Consider the following 19,199-nt stretch of genomic DNA (forward strand, 5'->3'; position numbering starts at 1 on the left):
ACGTGCTGACGGGCAGACCTACTGGGTAAAGCTGTAAAGACAGCGTCCTGAAATAGGAGGTAACATGAAGCAGATATAGGGAAGGGTGAATTGGACTAGGAGTCTTTACAGTAGAGGATGGGGAAGTTTTAAAATAGAGAGTAGAAGGAGATGCACTGCACAGCTGTTAACGTGCAGACTTTGTGCATTCTAGTCAAGTATAATGGAAGACCACAGTTTCAATGGCACCGTGTGCTCATCACCCCGAGCTCTGTTAAATGTGTCTAGCTTGTGAGTCACTGCAGCCTGCTGCCCACAGCCTGCATACCTCCACCAGCAGCTGCCTGATGACCGTGTCCTTCCGCCCTTTCTCAGGGGTCTCCACTACGGTGTTTCCGCATGGCTGCTGGTTCTGCAGGGCCTCAGTGCTCACCAAGAACTCCACCAGCCCTGGAGGAAACAAATCAGTCAGTCCTGCCTAGCGGCACCATGCAGCAGGAGTTGCTGCCATTCCTGGGAGTTTTCAGCCTAGAGGTCCGTCGCAGATGGGGCCAGCTTCTTTCCCGTGGAAGCTTAGCTATTCACATCAGAATGAATCCTGGAGCAGCTGAGCTGCACTGCCATTGAAAGGTGACTCTGTTTTGGTGCTTTTATTCACCAGAACTTAAGAGCACCATAGTGGTGCCAAAGCTGTTCAGCAGTCTGCTACTCTGCATGCACACCGTGACTGCTACCACAACATGCAGCAACAGCAAAAGCAAACTGTGAGGGTCTCATAGGGCAACTGTCTAATCTCTGGGAGGGATGGGGCTGACAAAATGTCCTTGCCAGCCAGCCAGCAATGCCTATAGCTTCAGAAGATGTTGCCCAGGGGCAGTAAGATTTGATGATGTTTCTTTTAGTGCTAGACACGGCCGTGGAGTCTACCAGGCTTTACGTCCCGCATAACCTCAGATGACACACACAGCTGCAGTATTTTCCAGGAAACTGTTGCTCTAACTTCGGATACCAAAATGGGAGAACAGCACAGAGAATTCCTTCCTGCAGCTTTCAGCATTCTTTGACTTTTACCTAGAGATTTGGGAGTCACCAGCCAAGCCACTGTTTTCCTCCCGTTCTCACAGAGACAATGAGAGTCTTCCTCCTTTTCCACCGCAGTAGCCAGAAATTGAGTAGACTGAGCCAGAATCACCCTGACCTGCCATTTGTAGAGAGGTGTAATCAAGGAATGGTCTTGAGAGAAAGGGAGAAGACAGAGAGCTAGGAAAAATTAGCAATGTCTATTTCTTCTGCAGCAAAGGAGCAGGAAGCTGGAGTTGTACGCGGGCATTTCAAGCACGTTGAAGGTGTAACGTAAGAATTTCAGGGAGGAAGCGGCCCAAGGCTACTCAGAGATAAGAAAGAAGGCTAGGTGTAGGCAAAGAGCATGCAAGCAGGTACAGGTATGGAGAAGGATTTCAGTCTTCCTTACTCTGATGCAGGCTGTCAGGTAGTTGAAAACAGTGGCTTTCAGCGTGAAGGCCTCACCACGCACTACAGAGTAAGGTAGGGTGAGCTCTACAAAGAAAGGCTGGAAGGCTCTGAGGGACACTGTTGGTGACAGGCCAAAGCCTGTGTCTGGGGACATGCAGAACGCACTGGCTTTCCATTCAGTGATGGTGTCAGGAATGGTCACTTCTACTTCAGCATTTCCCTCAGAGCTGGTAGGGACAGAGAGCAGGGTTTCAGTCATATTCTGGAGATCATCTATTTTTTTTCCTCAGCCTAATGAACAGCCACTACTCACAGCAAATTCCTGTCCAGTTAGTATATGGGCACTGTGTTTTGCAGATCTTCCCAAAACATTCTGTACTTAGCATTCTTGAGCAATCCCTCTGTCTACTAAAATATCCGCTCACCAAAATATTGACACTTTTACAGAAGCTTAACTATCTTCTGAAGTTTTGCCCCAGTTCCCATAAACACTTACTTCACTGAAAATACGTCCCAAATCCATGTCTCAGGGAAGTACTTCCGGATGGTCTCCACAGGACTGCCAGCATCCGTCTGTTTTAACATTGCATAGTCTGAATCATCAAGGAGTTGTGAGGCACTGACTAAAAAAATTTGTTACAGGAAATGATAAGTCAAACTCCATTCTAATCAAGGAGGATACATTGCTTCCAGTTAGTGGTTATTTTTTAATAGAATTATAACATTGAAAGAACAACTTGAATAATTTGATCATGGGAAGACTCACAGATTCAAACTGTGAGCTGCCTCTTTGTTGGAACTGAATACAGCATTCCCTGTATTACATTCTTATCCTCACATCAACTGCTCATTGGAAACAAATGTATTGTTCTTTTGTCATTTCAATATTTCATGTTTTCTAAAGCTTCTTCTCTTACAGGGGTTGATCATTCTAATTCCACTGCCAGCAAATCCAGGAACACCAAATGTTGTAACAATGGCTACTGAGGGTACTTTTCTGTTGCACTAAAGAAGTCAAATGTGGAACTCACTGCCTCCAGATATTATGGTTGCATATAGCTTAACAAATTTCATTTAGCGGATTGTATTTATACATGGCCAGAAACTGCAGTTGCACTTATCCTTCCAGAGTTCCAGAGTAGGGAGACCAATTCTGACATTGTTTCACAGTGATGTGCCTTATGAAAGGCTTTCCATCAGTCTTTGAAGTCTCTACACCCTTTCATAGTGCACAGTAGTCTCAGGCCGTGTTCTGAAGACAGATCTGGCGTTTCAAAACAGAAGATCAGATCTGTTATGACTAGGAGCTTCCTCAAGACTAAAGGCTATTGTTTGTAATATTAGCTGAGCTACTGTACCACAAAAATAAGTAAATAAATAAATAAAAATCTCACAATCTAGTTATTTAGGAAAAAATGGAAAAAATCAGTCATTTAGGAAAAAAAGTAATGTTTTTTTTTTTGTCTTTACAGTCACTGATGCTGCAAAGAAGTGAAATGACCTACACAGACTCTTTAAATCATATGAATGGGAAAACTGGGAACAGAACAGAGTTTTCCCACCCTCAGCGCAACACATCAGCCCACAAATTCATATCACCTTCTCATCACCTTGGCCTACTTGTGCCATAGTTATTTCCCTAGTAATTGCTGGAATGTAACTACCTTGAAGTAGAGACTGTCACTGTTTAGGTTGCTATAGGTAAACCCTGATTTGGTGGAATAAAGCCTACTCTTCATGCTTGGCAGTCTATCCAATGTAGATGGATGGTCTTAGCATCTACGGGATCCTTGCTGTAGAGCTTGGCATGTGATTCACTGAGCACACAGTGTTAACCAGATATTTCTTTTTAGGTGAAGATAAGGTGTATCAGTTTCATATTTCAGGACTGAATCCCGAAGGAAGTGATACTGAATTAGGCTGACATATCTTAGTACAATGTTTGATTGTTCTAGTGTAATTAGTATTCAAAGAAGTAGAGGCGAAGGAAGGAGCATGATGGTAAATTTTAGGTAGTTGTTTGGAGATAAAATGAAGCAGGTCTTCTTACTAGAACCACTGTAACTCCTTTCCATCATATGTGCTGTGTAATGCTGGCAGACTTCAGGTTTATGGATCTTGTTGCTAGTGAAGACTTTTAAGCCTATTAGCTGTTAAACAAAAAAGAAAGAACAATAAAAAAGCAAATAAGCTTTTGAAATTAAGCTATTTTTAATATGCCAAGCATAGATGTATCTGGAATTGGTCAGAACAGTAAAGGCTTGTATATAAATGCTAAGTAGACTGGTTCAACCCACATTATTGAAGCTTTATCATGATATATTCATCCCAAGGCTAAATCCTGACATGATTAGATGAAAAGCTTCGAAGACCATAGTCTACCTCGGGGACATCTGTCTTGGTGAAAATGATGTGTGAAAAGCACATTGAATTGAAAGTACGCAAAAAAATTACAAGCAGGACTCTTCAGATTTTTTTTTTTTTAGTGGGTTATTACAGTAACCAGAACTTTATTAAGCCACTATCTACACCAAACAGAGAACTTGCATGACTGAGGAAGGGATTTCTGGTATTAGGCCAGTACTCACGACTGTTTCCTTATTTGAGCCTATTCACCAGCTTCTGCCCTAGCACTGAGGAGTTTTAATGGTTTTTTAATGGAGTTTTAAAGGTTTTAATGGCTCAGAGGAGCACTTAGGTACCAGCAATGGGCTATACAGAGGCAGGGACTGGGCCTGGCTGTTGTCTTGCATACACAGATTAGCAAGCTCACAGCAAACTTCATTCAAAAAGACCTTCAAGATGGGGAAGAAAAGTAAAGGATGCTGTATTCTAAAAAGAAATAAAAAAAAATCAAATTCTGGTGCTTACTTTGAGAATTTCATAAACATCACCTTCACCATCAGGAGAAATGGGTACATAGGTGAATCCATTCAGTAATATGTTGTCAAGTGACACACAGGGGTTTACATCTTCTTCTTCCAAGTAGTAGTCCTTGAAGCTATAGCCCCGGAGTTCCTTGAGTGGGAGAAGGTTATACACCTTGGAAAATACAAACAACCAGGTAAAAACGTGGCAAGTTAGCCCTCACAGGGACACAGAAACTAACAGTCCAGTGATAGAACACGGCTACTAAAACCAGTTATGGTGAATGCCATACATGGCCTGGTATCCATCCTGGTGTTAATAAGTACCTAGTCAATTTTTTTATTACTTACTACTAGAAACAGCAAAGACTTACGGAGTTGGGAGAGAGTTCATCTTCAGGCTTCATGAGGAGGACGCTCCTGTCCACAGCACGGAGGGCACACAGGGACCTTGGTGAAGAATGGAGTTTCAGGCTTGTGTTGGAGGCAGGAAGTTCTTCCTCGGGTACAAAACTCAAGCTGACCTGCAACACCAGAAGTTAAAGTAGCCAGTTTTCCAGATGCTGTTACACGCTCTTAGATACTGAAGTATCTAGCTTTGTGAATTGAGTTCTGCTAGTGCTCTACAACTCTTCTAATGTATTCAGCTTTTACTAGTGTGATTCATAATGACTAGCAGTTATCTTTGTTATTATGTTTTCCTTCATTTTTGCAGTTATGGCTTTGTAACCTATTCTGAATATAAGTTACTAAACCTCAGTCAGTGTCTGATGAGACAATTTCATGAACCCATTGTGAATTCTGCCTCCATGATGGTATTAATAACTGAACGTATGGCCATGAAGAAACAGAAACGCTGATTTTTACTTACTTTATTGAAAAGGCAACTTTCAACCCGGAATTCTCCTGTACTAGCAATGACTTCTCCACTGGGTGAAGTGGTATACACAAGCATTTGTGCCAGGGGAGCAATTGTCACATCAACAGGTAAGATCAACTGGAATATCCCATAAGCTGAAAGAAAGAAGAAATATTAAGCTATATAACAAGATGTTCCAGCCTATATATTTGTCTTCTTGATATAAAGAAGTTCACAACTTTAGTTAGGAGGGGCATGAAGTCTGCATGACTGAAGTCCATGCTTATTGCTGAAGACATCTGCATTCAGTTGTGATAGTGATTACGTAATAGCCAAATTAGATGTTTTGTGGGTCTCAACATGCCCTCTGGATCCTCTCATCTTCTCCAGCTATCATCTGGCATTACCTCCTAATGTTCCTAGCCCCTTTGTTCCTCAAGCTCTAAGATCTTCTGCAGTCTACAAAACAATAGATGACCAAAAAAGAACATACATAGAAATTAGGGAGAGTTGTAGCATGCAGTAGCAGTCAAGGCTGCAGTATGATTGAAAGAAAAACTCCTCAAAGTTATTCCTAAGCTAATATTTAGCTGAACACCAAACTTTTACCCCAGCTACTGTGGGAAGTGCTCCTTTATATTGAAAGGATCTTTCTAGGTGGGCCTGAGTTTTATTTCACAGTTTGTATGAAGGTGATAGAAAGTCTCTTGGTATGAGTCAGGGTGTTAGTTTAGTTACTACAACTAGTGGGGAAGCAGAGTTTTCTAACACCCTCTCGCAACATCATGTCCTGTAGCAACCAAGATCTTTTAGTTCTGTATACAGTTTATTCCCACTATGGTGCAAATCCTCATAAACTTCCAAAATGGTTTCCCTGGTCTCATTGTCAAAAGACTTTTAAAGATGCAACACAGACAGTCTCAATCACTCAAATGTGTAATCCATGGACATTTATGTGTACAGAATTACATACCTTGGTTGGAACATACATATATACATGTTTTCACAATTATAAGAGAGAAATAACATCCTCAAAGATAAATTAAAAAGAGAGACAGAAGGAAAAAGAGACATCTTCCAACTCACCTGTGAACCTTACAACATTGACAAGTACTCACAATCAGAATTGTTTACATCGGTCAGCAGGAAAGCATTGAGAAAAAAAATTGTGTGTATTTTCTGTTATATCTTCTAAAATATTTTGGTCAAAAGCATAGCAACAGAAAGAATTCAGACAAAACAAAACCAATTCAAACTACTTAATCTAAGAAGAATTTAATTTCACAACGTTCTTCAGTTTTTTAAAATGTTTGAACTGAAATAATTTCTCTATATCCTCCTACCCTCATCTCACAGTAGATGCTAAAAATCCATATTTCTACTCACCATTTCCAGGATCCACAGTCAGATCATAGGTGTCTGCTAACATAATACTGCCCTTGGCCATCACCTATGTAACAGAGAAAGATTTCCATAATCACTGCTGGTGGTGATGAAGGGAAGAAAAATGAATGTTCACTGGGTAAGCTGTAGGATATGTGAATACGAATAGTAGTAACTGGGAGCGAAGAAGACATTAAGCAAGAGTCAGACTCAAATTTACTAAGTTTTTTAAGCCAGAAATGTTCGCTCCTTGAAAGACCAGTGTTTCCTCATTAGTCAGATCCAGTTTCCCTTTTGTACACATTACATGTATATTTCAAGTTAAAATGCACTTTGCCTCTGAACTCACAAAGGTTTGTGGGTTGATGTGCACTTTTCTAACATTTTTGAACAGACTGATGACCAAAGATTGTCCTCACTTTACTCTCATTTGCTTTGTGAAACACAATAGAGAAAAAATGAATCAGAATTATTTCCATAACTCACACAGAGTTTGAATAGAAGAACACAGGCTGTAAACAACAAGTACTTGAATAAAGTACCTGAAGCCAGACTTAAAACATTCTGAATGCTGCCTGCAATTTTCTCATTTCAAGGAATACTTTCCTTTCTACAACCCCAAATGCTCTTTATACAATTACTTCACACTCCTATACTCTATGGGAGATATCTGTGTCATAATACTGCGTATTATAATACTGCATATTACTGCATAATACTGCATAATAATGCTATGACACTGTATTTTAATTTCAAGGTGTGGCTATAAAATGTAAGTTTCCTGACTGCTTACCTGCTCCAATTAAGATAATCTTTCCCAAGCTACTAGGATAAACAGGAATCCTATGTTTCAATTTATGGTTAACAGTCTTGACATATCACATGGATATGTCTACCACAGTTTTCTATTCCCTTTCTGTTTTTTTATGTCTATTCCCCTGATTTCTTCTAGATCTGCATAGCTAGAAGAAATCTCATCTCTTCTGTTAGTATCACTAAATGAAATAGCCAGGAAAAAAAATTAGGGGGAAAGAAATACTATCTGAGTGTTCACTTGATTCTTTCTCTTTTCCCAAGCACAAGTCATGGACCATTGTTCAGTCACAGCTGAATTAGTTTATCTTCTCTGCCCTCAATACAGGCATATTACAATTTGTTCCAGTGGCCTTGGTATCCTGAACTTTCCATCACTGATTGATCTACGGAAAAAAAAAAAAAAAAAAAAAAAAAAGAAAGACTCTAAATTTATCAAGCTTTTCCAATTCTGTAGCTAGAGGTTTTAATTTAGTTTCAGTGGCCAGGTATCTACCAAAAGACTGAGAAGGAAACAGGTTTCCAGATCATCTTTCATCTTCTCGTAGAATGCTAATTTCTGAGCTGTAACCGTTTAGGAACCAGAATGTGGAATGGGATAGGAGAGTATTAAGAAATGAGAGTCTTGAAAATATTTTGTACATCAACATTTTGTCTCTCATCTGTTCTTAAGCAAACACAGGCAACCTACCCAAGTCAAAAAATGGAAGACAACATGGGAAACATTATGGAAATTTGTTTAAGTCCAACTGCTACTGGTCATACTTTCAGTTTCAAGCTCCCCCCACTGTAACTGGCTAAGGACTAATCACCTAGCAATGATATGGTCACTATGGACATGGATCAAAGTAACCACAAACAATTCTTACCAAATAGTAAATGATAATTTTCCCCTGCTGTTCAATAACTTCTGGTGTGAAGATATAGTGCACCTGGATCTCTGCAGAGGAGCCACAACTTAACGTCTCCAACTTGGGCTCAATTTTGAGGAAGCTCTTACTGGGGGAGTAAAACCGACTTATTCTACGCATGGCATGCTCATGTGAAGGCGTGATCCAGTCACTGACATAACAGTTCAGTTCAGGTTTATATTCAGCCTGATAAAGAAGAATAAAAAATTCACAGCTGACTAAAACCAGGTAACAAGTCACATGAATATCCATGGGTAAACTCTGGCTACATTCTGTATCTCTCATTCTTAGATGAAGGTAAAGAAAAAGATACATAGAAAAACATGCACAGGAGACAGAGAAGGGAGGTGACCTGCCAAAAAATCTTGCTTAATCTCCTTTTTGGAAGAAAGGCTGATGACTTATGTAAACGTATTTCCTCTGCTGAACAAAAAAGACAGAGACAGGCCCTTGCCCTGTCTCTGTCACTCACTCGGATTTCCAGGGAGGCTTCTGTGAACGTAGTAGTATCAATGGAAAACCAGGATAGTCCCTGCTCATCTGTAGTGTAATTGCCTTTGTATATGTCTCCATTCACAGAAATCCTGATGGTTTCATTGGCAATGGGAACATCATTACCATCTACCAGCTTCACCTAGTAAAGCAAAAGCAAACTTCAGGTTTTAAGCTAGAAACAGAAATAATTCCTAAGTTCTAAAAACCCCTCCCCCTCTTCTTCTTTGCCAGGCTAGATGTTTCTTATGGAGAAGAACAAAATAGAAGAATGTGGAAATGCACATGGTGAGTCCTAAGTTGTTTGAGATAGCAGATCTTCATCAGCAAACAATCTAATCATCAATCAAACAATCAATCATCCCATGGAACTCATTTATTAGCACCTTGATTTTCTATGCCAGTTTGAATTGTTTCGTTCAGCCTCTTTGATGACATCCACCACATATCACCTGCCTCTTAGTCCAGGAATTCTGAGTTCAGTTAGGCTTGTGCCTTGCCAAAGCATTAGACTAACCTGCATCATGGTTAGATCTACACTCAGCTCTTTCTCCTGCTGTTCCCATCATGTTGATAAGACTTCCTTGTTTGAGCTCAGCTCTGACTTATTGCCTTATATTGCCTGGTGACCATTAGACCGTTGGTGGAACTTGAAACTGTTAACATCCCTGCTCTGCTTTGCTCCTGGATAACTTTTCCTTGTGGAATGGCCCATGCTTACTGCTCCCTGATGTTATCCTTGTATGACAGAACAACAGACTGTCTATTCTTTACTGTGATGACAGGAGGGAGGTTCAGGGACAAGTGTTTCTTAGGTACACCGGCAGACAATAATTTGGCTGCCTTTGTGGAGGTTATGTCATCTGCACACACTGCTATTCCAATTGATGAAATTACACACCAGTGTCATGGTTTTATGATTTTTGATTGGTTTTTTTAATGGTTTTTATGATTTTTATCAGTATTCCACGTTATAACATAATGTAGAGAACTGGGAGTTAAAGACTCCAGTTCCATGGACTGCCAACTTTTTGAGTATCTGGTTTTCAGAAGAGAAGAAGAACTACATACCCCAGAAGATTTTTTTGCTTCTGTTTTCTGTTCAGAGAGATAGATAAAACTGTTCACAAGACACAGGACATTACTTTTTCCCTTTCTGCTCATCTCTGCGTGTGTGCTCCCTAGCTGTCTCACCTTCAGCATTAGAATAAGACCTTTGGTTTTTGGATACTCTCTCATTTTATTTGATTTATTAGCTTCAATTCCAATTGTGCTGTGTTATTGTTATCTTGAGTTCCAATATCATATTTAGTAAATTAACTTTCCTCCTCAGATCATTGCTACTGTTTTGTTTTTAGGTCCATCTCCCTACCCTTTCCTTTTCCCCCTTTCCCAGGCAGGTCTGTGGGTCCCCCCACCCCATTAGTCATGGAACTGGGCTGAACCAGCCTGTAAACCGTTGACAAACAGTGAGTTTGCTGTGATATTACACTTTCCAAGTTCTCAGAAGTTACCCACCCAGCCAAAGAGTGGGATCCCTGGTCTGTAATGAGAGTCCAACAGGTCAAAGCTGACTTTGCTCATTATGGATGTGATTTCACAAGAGCCTGTTCCAGTCACAACTATTCCTGAGAGAGAGCACAGTAAAGAGCGGTTATTAATGAACTTTAACATTTTTAGACATGCCATTCTACCTTCCTCATCTTTGCCAAGCTCACCTCTTGTAGCCTACAGTTAGTTTCCCACATACATGGTGATACATACCTGTACCATCTTCTGTGATCTTGCCTTGCACCTCAATGCTCATCTTATATCCCCTGCGCCGGAGTTGAAATATCTTAGTTCTTACTACAGCAGAAACACACCCGTGAACATCTGCCTAAGTAAGGATTTGAAGAGAAAATAGAAACAACTTGGGTGCCTTGTAGAACAGAAACTCTCAATGCAACATGCTTAATTTGTGTTCACGTAACCTCAGATTTATGTTCTTAATACTTAGTTCTCCAGCCATGCAGAGCTTTCCTTATTAACTCCTTTCCTTACTAACTCCAAAACAAAACTCAGTTTTGTTTGTCTTCCTGCTTCTTTCATTGTCTTACTCTCCTCATTTTTTTACTTTTTCCCTTCTGCATTTGACCCATATATATATTGCCTTCTTGTCTTCTCATTTGCTATGCTTTTGCTCCCTGCCAATCTTTCCCACAGTTATGACATTCTGTCAAAGGTTCTTTCCTAGTTTGGTGATAAATACCAGACACCTCACAGCTGCTAGTTAGTTACTAATTTCACTGGGGTCAGTATTTCAGCTGTGGCGTTTTCTTCATTTCTGTTTCCAGTTTAATGACTGCTCTCTGAAGAACGTCTTCCTCTGAGAACATCTGCTTTTTTCCTGAACAGTTATCACTGATGTCCTACCATCTACCAACAGTCACAGTTTTGCCCTCTTAATTTAAGCAATACTGCCCATTACTCATAAGAAGGACTCCTACATTTTAATCTTGTAGCTCACCTGCCTGGTGAATTCTTCACATACAGCTTCTCCTTCTTTTCTATAACAATGTGAAGCAGAATGGGAAAATTTCCGGCACACTTGGACACTCACCATACCAGGGACTGGTTTTCCATAGGTGTAACTATAATCGCAAAGTGTTAAACAATATACTAGATGATGAGATAAGCAGTCAGAGTCACATTCAGACATACATCCTTAAGAATTGTGTATTACTTAGTAGTATTTCTTCTTAAAGCCCAATCTGATACTCTGATCATTCTAGTGATCATGTTTCCATCATTATAGTGGTGAGATTCTTACATTAGAGTCTGATCTAGGTGGGAGGTCTCCATAGCAATGCAGAAAAATATTGCATAATATGATGTCAGATATTGCATAATATTATGTCAGTTGGGAGTATCTTTGTATCACAAAGAGTCAAGGGTTCAGGTGAACAGGGGCTCAAGCAGAACAATGTATAAGTTACAGACTACAATGCTGGTTCTAAACAACCTGCTTAAGTGATGTCAGATCTGACATCCCCAAGTACTGGAAGGTTCAGGAGTGGTAAAGATCTAACTGATGAGATGTAAAGACAGAAAGAGAAAACGTAGAATAAACGAAGAGAGAACTGCTGATTGGTTTGACATCATCCTGTAAGGAATTGTTAAGGTCAAGTAGCAGCCTCAGAACATACAGGGTGGAACAAGCCTGCCTGCATGAGATCTCTTTTAAAAGTTCTTTTTTTTTTTATGTGATTTTTGTTGTTGTTGTTTAGTTCATAGTGGAAAGGAGAACTGAAGGATGCTTGAGAGAGATTTACTCCAGCTCTGTGACTCACAGACCACAGACGGACACTGGAAGCTCCTTGTCCTCAATTGTGATCATCTTAGGCAGCTTCACCAGGACCTCATACTTGGGCAGCACTGGATAGGAGACAGAAAATCTAATGTGAGAAGAGTGAAAAGCTGTATACTGCACAGAAACCCAAACAGGGAGCCAGAATCAGAATTTTTTCCTAAAAAATCCCAAATCCCAAGGAGGCCAAAGTAAAAGGTATTTCGTCAGCCCTGCTTGCAGCCCATATCCCCTTTCCTTACCATATTCCTCTACGGAGAAGGAGTGCTCCACGTGGGCAATGAAGTTCTTTTGCACGACTATTTTGTAGGAGCCTTGGATGGGGTCAGAGGTGAGAGGGAAGGAGAGCTGTGTAAGGCCAGTCTCAAGTTCTACCCCTTGCCATTGATAAACACGGTTTCTCTGGGGATCCTGCAGATGAGAATAACTCCATGTTACGAGTAAGTTACGTACACAGTCAGGGCAGTTTGGTGAAGGCTGCTCCCAAGAACAAAGCATTGGAGTGTCCAGGAAATACACATCCAAGCTGGGAAATGCCTAACCTTAAATAATAATCTATGAAGAGCTGTGACTTCAGGATCTCTTACCTGCCAATTCTGCATAACTAGCATGCAATAAAGCACATTGTTTTTAACCACAGATGTCCTGTGCTGTCTCCTCCTCATAAACATGTGCATGCTTACAAAGGACGAGGCCAGGAAGTTGGAAAAGAAAGACTAACAAGGTAGCAAGGCATAAAGATGGACAGCAGGAATTAATTGAGCATGGGGAGAAAGAAAATTTTTGGACTGACTCCTTCACTTGCTGTACAGTCTGTAACAGGAATTTTTTTGTGCTTGGGATAGAGCATGCTTGAGAAGTAGCGCATAGTATGCTGAGGAATTAGATACATGATTTACCTGAGAAACTAAACAAGTCTACATATATAAGAGTCCAAATGTTGCCATAGGGTGAGGATGCAGGGGAAGGAGCACAGAGTACACCAGAATACAGTAAGCACATCCAACATATGTGCATCCAGCTGAGACCTCTCCTTTTTTCTGGCTATTCCTTATGCTGGACCAGACATCACTACAGTAGTTGAGTATTGCTCACTATGTACTGACTGTCAATAAGTTGTGCTCCAAAATCATCAGGTCAGCCTCAAATTTCTCATAGAAGTCACCAAACTAATTGCCCTTTACCTCAGCAACATGGTTGTTTACAGCCTTTCATTTTCTGCTTGCTCTATGTGTTGTATGTTGGTTGTCACCAAAAGCCTATTTTTTATATGTAGCTCAAGATAAATAATTTCTGATGCATATATTCACTATTCTGAGGTTATATTCCTATGCTCAGGGAAAATGTGATGTGAATGTCATCTTAGCCAGAGGCCACCACTCAGAAACCAGAAGAGTTTGTCCCCATGAAGCACTCTCTGAGTTTGGGGAAGACAAGGGCCATAAAGCATCCTGTGGTTCTGATGAAATCTTATCTGTCATAACTCTTAAACCATGGTGAAAATATCACCACTTGTTTTAAAGAACACCACAGGGCCTCATTAAAGGAGAAATCTAAATTTTTTTTTACAACTGGGCTTGTAATCTCGTTGCCATTTCTTTGATGCATTTATGGAGAATGCATTTATGGTAGCCAGCTTGTTTCTCCTGGGAAGCTTTTTTTTTTTTGTTTTTCTTTTAAATGAAGCAATGGGTCAAATTAACAGGTTAGAAATAGGTTCACACTAATACCTGCCTTTGTGGCTGACTATGATTGCTTAGCAGTGTTAAGGGTGAAAGGATGAACATTTGTTTCTTTGGCACTTAGCAGTGCTAACTTAGCACCTTAAGTTGCCTCCTTCCTTCATTCCTGCCACCCTTTCCTTTGGGCCAGTCCAAATTTCATGCAAGTATGAAGTAAACTGCACTAGTGGATCTGATTTAATACATTAAAAACAAACAAAAAATAACAACAACAACAGCAACAACAACAAAAACAGCAACAAAGCAAAACAACAGCAACAACAACAACAACAACAAAATCCTAGAAAAAAAAAAAACAAATGGGTGAATTTGCTATTAGGTGAGTTTCCTATTCTATAAGAATGCCTCATTGGAGTATGTGAAAGCCAGAGAGCAGTACTACACTGAGAAGCTGCAGCAAAAAAGGGAGAGGTGATGGTGGGAGTGGGGGATGGTGGGACTGGCCTTTGTAAACTGTTGTAAATGCCACTGACAAACACTGTGCCTCACAGGCTGGAGCTGAAAGCCCAGCGTGGCCTTCTTAGTATTTTCAAACTAAAGCTTTTAATGATACTGATACAAAAACGGTTACAAAATTACTGATGGCAGAGGATAGGCTTTCCTTCTTGTTCATTTCATGAAATTCCTGTAGTCAGTCAAGTGTCATCAAATTAAAAGGAAAAAGACCTGTTCTTTCGGGGCTCCAAACTCACAAGAAGGACTTAGCAGAAGGTACTTCTGAGGTATTTTCCTCTATCTGATACCCCACACCCCAATTGTCTCTTACCCTTCCTTTTCTCTTGCTATTAACATGCTGCCAGTTGCCCACCAGCTCTGCAACTCTGTTCTGGTAGTTGCTGAGGGGAAGAGAGAGTGATAGCACTCCGGCAAGAGGATAGAAAAGAGGAAAATTGTGTCCCAGCCTCTGTCTCCTCTGGTCTGGCAACACTTCCAGCTTCAGAGAGGCAGATCAGAATGAAGACATCAACCCTAAGCTGCAAGGAGTACTACTAGAACTGACTATGTAGGATCCATGATCACACAGACCAAGCTGAGATTTGTGCATACTAATTTCATCATTCTTTGTGTTGCTATCACGACTTAGGACATATCACCAGGTCCTTCCCATCAATTTTCCGTTGGATGATGTCCCACATGATAACTGCAAAGTGATTTACTCAGCTGAAATAGTGGATATAGTGAGTACTTAATCGATTCATTGTCAGAATCATCCTTCCTATTAACTTTTGCCTGTCACTGAAGTTTCACTGTTAAAACAAAAAACAAGAAAAAATAAAACAACCAAACAAAAAACAGGCTTGCTTGGGAAGACAGAGGAAAATGTTTACTCACATAATTTTATTTCTTTACTTTTATTTATTAAATGTATTTATATGGTTTTGGACATATTTTGCAGACAGATAATCCTAGATCTGCTTGGGAAGAGGAACAAGACATTCATGTGCTCTAGCCGTACTTCATAGCATGGCATGTACTCATCAAGTATTTTGGTCCGACAGTACAGAATCCTCAATCAGAGAATCAATGTCAGAACTTATTCAGATGCCATTATCAATGTTAGAACTTATTTAGGTATTCAGTCTTCCTTTACACACCATCTGTTTTCACTTGCACCTCAGCATGAAAACACCACTGCTGGGTAATAATACTGAGCGCTCACATTCTGCTGAAATAATAATCATGCAGTTATGTACTTACCTGAACATAGACGATTGGAAACTATGGGGAAGGAACAAAGGAAAATCAGAGTTAGAAAGGAGAATCACATGCGGATTAAAGCAATTTTCAGTTTTGAACTGAAAGACAGAAAACCAACATGCTGAGAAACCCTCTGAGCCATTTTCTGTATTTGCACTGCATGCTCAGTTTTTTATAAATAGTACTTTAGAGCTCCATCTTGTTGTCTTACCACGGTTTGAAAACATGATGAAGAATTCTCAAATAACTTGTCTGCATGAGGTTTGATTAACAAATAAACTAAAAGGTGAACCTATAAGAGTGATCAGTTTCTTCAAACCAAATCCTTTTCATCCTTCTCTCTCGGTCTCTAAGCATGTGGTGGCACTTATTGCTGAAAGTATCTGTTACTTTCAATGCAAACTTGTCTCACATTTTTTCTCTGATGAAATCTCTGTCTATGGGCTTATTCCTTTGAAAGTAGTACGTTCCTTTGAAAAATCAGGTTCTAAATATCTATATCCCTTTGAAATAAAAGGAGCAGTTATTAGTGGAAACAGATGGACTGTGTCCCAGACAGAATATGACCTATGGGATGGGTCAATGGTATTGTGAGAAAGGATCATTTGCTGTAAAGGTTCTCTTCAGTTTTTTTGGATGTGGATAATAAAGGTGTTAAACGGGAATTAAGCCTCTTGGTTAAAAACAAGGAGTTATGTGCATACCTTCTCATTCAGTGGGTGGAAGTCTTTATCCAGAGAAACAATCCGAAACAGAACTGAGAAGTGTAATGAAAAAGAAGGAAATTTTGTTGTTAAGATTTATAACAATTACCACCAAATATCAAAGTTTCAATAATTTTTAACTCAGATTAATTCCACTGATCAACAGACTCCAAAATGAGATCCTTAAGTCATGGTAGTGATTTTTTTTACACTCATTTTCTTACTGATGGTGAAAGATGAACAAATTTAGAGGGAGAATCAGATCTTGGCTGAAATGAGTTATCTGTGGGAAGTGCTTGTTCTCCCCTGTTGGTTCAGATGCAGCCAAGGGAGACAACCCAGATTTGTGCTTATAATTGAGATGGAGGAATGTGAATCTGTGCCTCCATCTGGCTGAGATATTGTGCCCAGAGGGCAGAGAATACAAACAACAATGGTACCACATGCCTTAGATCTCAGCTGACAGAAGTAAGATTTTCTTTTGGCTCTAAATCCCCCCCCAAAAGAGCTTTGAAAACTTCTTTAATAAAAATATTGTCTGGGGAATTAAGTCCAGAAGATTTTCTGCTTAACACAGCACCAGAGTTAACACCAACCCAATTCTCTGTACCTGTCTGTCCAGGCTTGTAGATGGGTTTGTCTGTCTGGACAAAGACCAAACTCTCAGAATTCTTGACCAGCACTGACTTGCGGCTTCTGAACTGCAGCGTCTCTCCCTTCACCGTCACAGTGAGAAGTGCCACTGATGTGCTGTTGGATTTTGAAAGCTGAGAGAAAAATGAAGATCATAACTGCTTTACTGATTCACCTCACTGCACTCAGCCTTTGCAGGACAGAGTCTCTGTAGAGACATGAAAGACACGAGGTCGGAAACAACGGTAAAGCATGATTTTGTGATGTGAACTGGGAGGGCTGGTTGCGGGAGGTGATTCACCCCTCTACTTCTTTGTAGTGAGACCCATCTGTGGTAATGATTTCAGCCCTGGGGTCCTCAGCTTAAAAACCATGCCTCTATTGGAGTGATAATCAGAAGGCTGGAGATCTCTCCTATGAAGACAGGCTGAGGCAGTTGAAGTTGTTCAGTTTAAAGAACGAAATGCTCTGAGGAGACCTTACAGCAGTCTTCCAGCACCTAAAACAGGCCTAGAGGAAAGCTGAGGACAGAGTCTTCATCAGGGAGTGTAGAGAAAGGGGAATGATTTTAAACGAAGAGGGTAAATTTAGATAAGATGTTAAGAGCAAATTCTTCACTATGAGGGTGATGAGGCACTGGAACATATCTATCAAGGAAGCTTGGGTGGATGCCCTATCCCTGGAAATGTTCAAGACCAGGTTGTATGAAGCTTTGGGCAACCTGATCTGTTGGAAGAATGATTCAGGTTGGAAAAGACCTTAAGGATCATCAAGTCCAACCACAACCTAACCATACTACCCTAACTCTAACAACACTCCACTAAATCATGACCCTTGGCACCACATCCGAACAGTTTTTAAACACATTCAGGGATGGTGACTCAACCACCTCCATGGGGGGCCTATTCCAGTGCTTAACAAGCCTTTCTGTAAAGAAGTGTTTCCTAATATCCAACCTAAACCTACCCTCGCACAACTTCAGGCCATTTCCCCTCGTCCTGTCACTTGTCACCAGTGAGAAGAGATCAACCCAGACTAAACAGCCCCAGTTCCTCCAGTCTCTCCTTCTAGAACATATTCTCCAAGCCTTTCGCAAGACTTGTTGCCCTTCTTTGGACCTGCTCCAGCACCTCACTGTCCTTTCTGTGCTCAAAACTGAACACAGTACTCGAGGTGAGGCCTCACCAGTGCTGAGTACATGGGCAGGATTACTTCCCTAGTCCTGCTCACCACACCATTCCTGGCATAAGCCAGGATGCCACTGGCCTTCTTGGCACAATGCTGGCTCATATTCAGCCTACTGTCCATCAGTACACCAAAGTCCCTTTGCATCAGGCAGCTTTCCAGCCACTCCCCCCCAAGCCTGTAGGGTTACCTGGGATTGTTGTGACCAAAATTCAGGACCCGACACTTGGTCTTATTGAAACTCATACATGCAGTTTACCTTCGCCCATTGATCCAGTCTGTCCAGGTCCCTCTGTTGTGTCTTTTTCCCCTGTGCTGGCAGATCAACAGTCCCTCCCAGCTTGGTGTCGTCTGCAAACTTACTGAGGGTGCACTCAATCCCCTCATCAAGATCATTAACAAAGATATTAAATAGAAGTGGCCCCAGTACCAAGCCCTGGGGGACAGCACTTGTGACTGGATGCCAACTGGATTTAACTCCATTGACCGCAACTTTTTGGGCACAGCCATCCAGCCAGTGTTTCACCTAGTGGAGTGCACGTCCATCCAAATTGTGGGCAGCCAGTTTCTCCACAAGGATGTTGTGGAGGACAGTGTCAAAGGCCTTACTGAAGTCCGGGTAAACCACATCAACAGCCTTACTTTCATCCACTAAGCAGGTCATCCTGATGCAGAACAAAATCAGGTTTGTCAAACAGGATCTACCACTCACGAACCCATGCTGACTGGGCCTGATCTCCTGGTTGACTTTTAATTGGTCCAAGACGGCTCCTGAGATTATCCATTTCATAACCGCTCCTGGAACCAAGGTGAGACTGATAGGTCTATAGCTACCAGGATCATCTTTCCAGCCCTTTTTGAAGATGGACGTCAAGTTTGTCGGTCTCCAGTCCACCACGACATTCCATTAGCCAGGATTGTCGAAGGATGATGGAGAGTGGTTTGGCAACCACATCCGCCAACTCCCTCAGCACTCCAGGGTGCAGTCTATCTGGTCCCATGGACCTGTGAACATCCAGCTTTCAGAGCAGGTCCAAAACTATTTCATTGTAGATAATGCAGGGCCAATTCTGTTCCCCATTCCTACCTGCCAGCACAAGGTGCTTTGTGC

At 41.0% G+C, this 19,199-nt stretch overlaps 1 protein-coding gene across 1 annotated transcript in view; it reads right to left on the reverse strand.

The window, feature by feature from the left end:
• Window positions 1–19,199, reverse strand: part of LOC122156280 (alpha-2-macroglobulin-like) — a 35,862-nt gene that overhangs the window by 11,075 nt on the left and 5,588 nt on the right. Inside the window, exons 3-21 of the mRNA XM_042810921.1 lie at window positions 16,881–17,037; window positions 16,271–16,323; window positions 15,567–15,587; window positions 12,369–12,537; window positions 12,110–12,194; window positions 11,287–11,410; window positions 10,542–10,656; window positions 10,296–10,405; window positions 8,758–8,919; window positions 8,244–8,471; window positions 6,565–6,628; window positions 5,191–5,333; window positions 4,694–4,843; window positions 4,324–4,494; window positions 3,512–3,602; window positions 1,949–2,045; window positions 1,451–1,679; window positions 1,051–1,177; window positions 308–429 (exon numbers count right to left, since the gene is read on the reverse strand). Coding sequence (XP_042666855.1) covers window positions 308–429; window positions 1,051–1,177; window positions 1,451–1,679; window positions 1,949–2,045; window positions 3,512–3,602; window positions 4,324–4,494; window positions 4,694–4,843; window positions 5,191–5,333; window positions 6,565–6,628; window positions 8,244–8,471; window positions 8,758–8,919; window positions 10,296–10,405; window positions 10,542–10,656; window positions 11,287–11,410; window positions 12,110–12,194; window positions 12,369–12,537; window positions 15,567–15,587; window positions 16,271–16,323; window positions 16,881–17,037 — 2,418 coding nt within the window. The remainder of the gene's footprint in view (window positions 1–307; window positions 430–1,050; window positions 1,178–1,450; window positions 1,680–1,948; window positions 2,046–3,511; window positions 3,603–4,323; window positions 4,495–4,693; window positions 4,844–5,190; window positions 5,334–6,564; window positions 6,629–8,243; window positions 8,472–8,757; window positions 8,920–10,295; window positions 10,406–10,541; window positions 10,657–11,286; window positions 11,411–12,109; window positions 12,195–12,368; window positions 12,538–15,566; window positions 15,588–16,270; window positions 16,324–16,880; window positions 17,038–19,199) is intronic.

The sequence above is a fragment of the Centrocercus urophasianus genome, unplaced genomic scaffold (assembly GCF_019232065.1).
Source record: "Centrocercus urophasianus isolate 14NV4802_14NV808 unplaced genomic scaffold, USGS_Curo_1.0 seq_12, whole genome shotgun sequence".
In the NCBI taxonomy this organism is placed as follows: domain Eukaryota; kingdom Metazoa; phylum Chordata; class Aves; order Galliformes; family Phasianidae; genus Centrocercus; species Centrocercus urophasianus.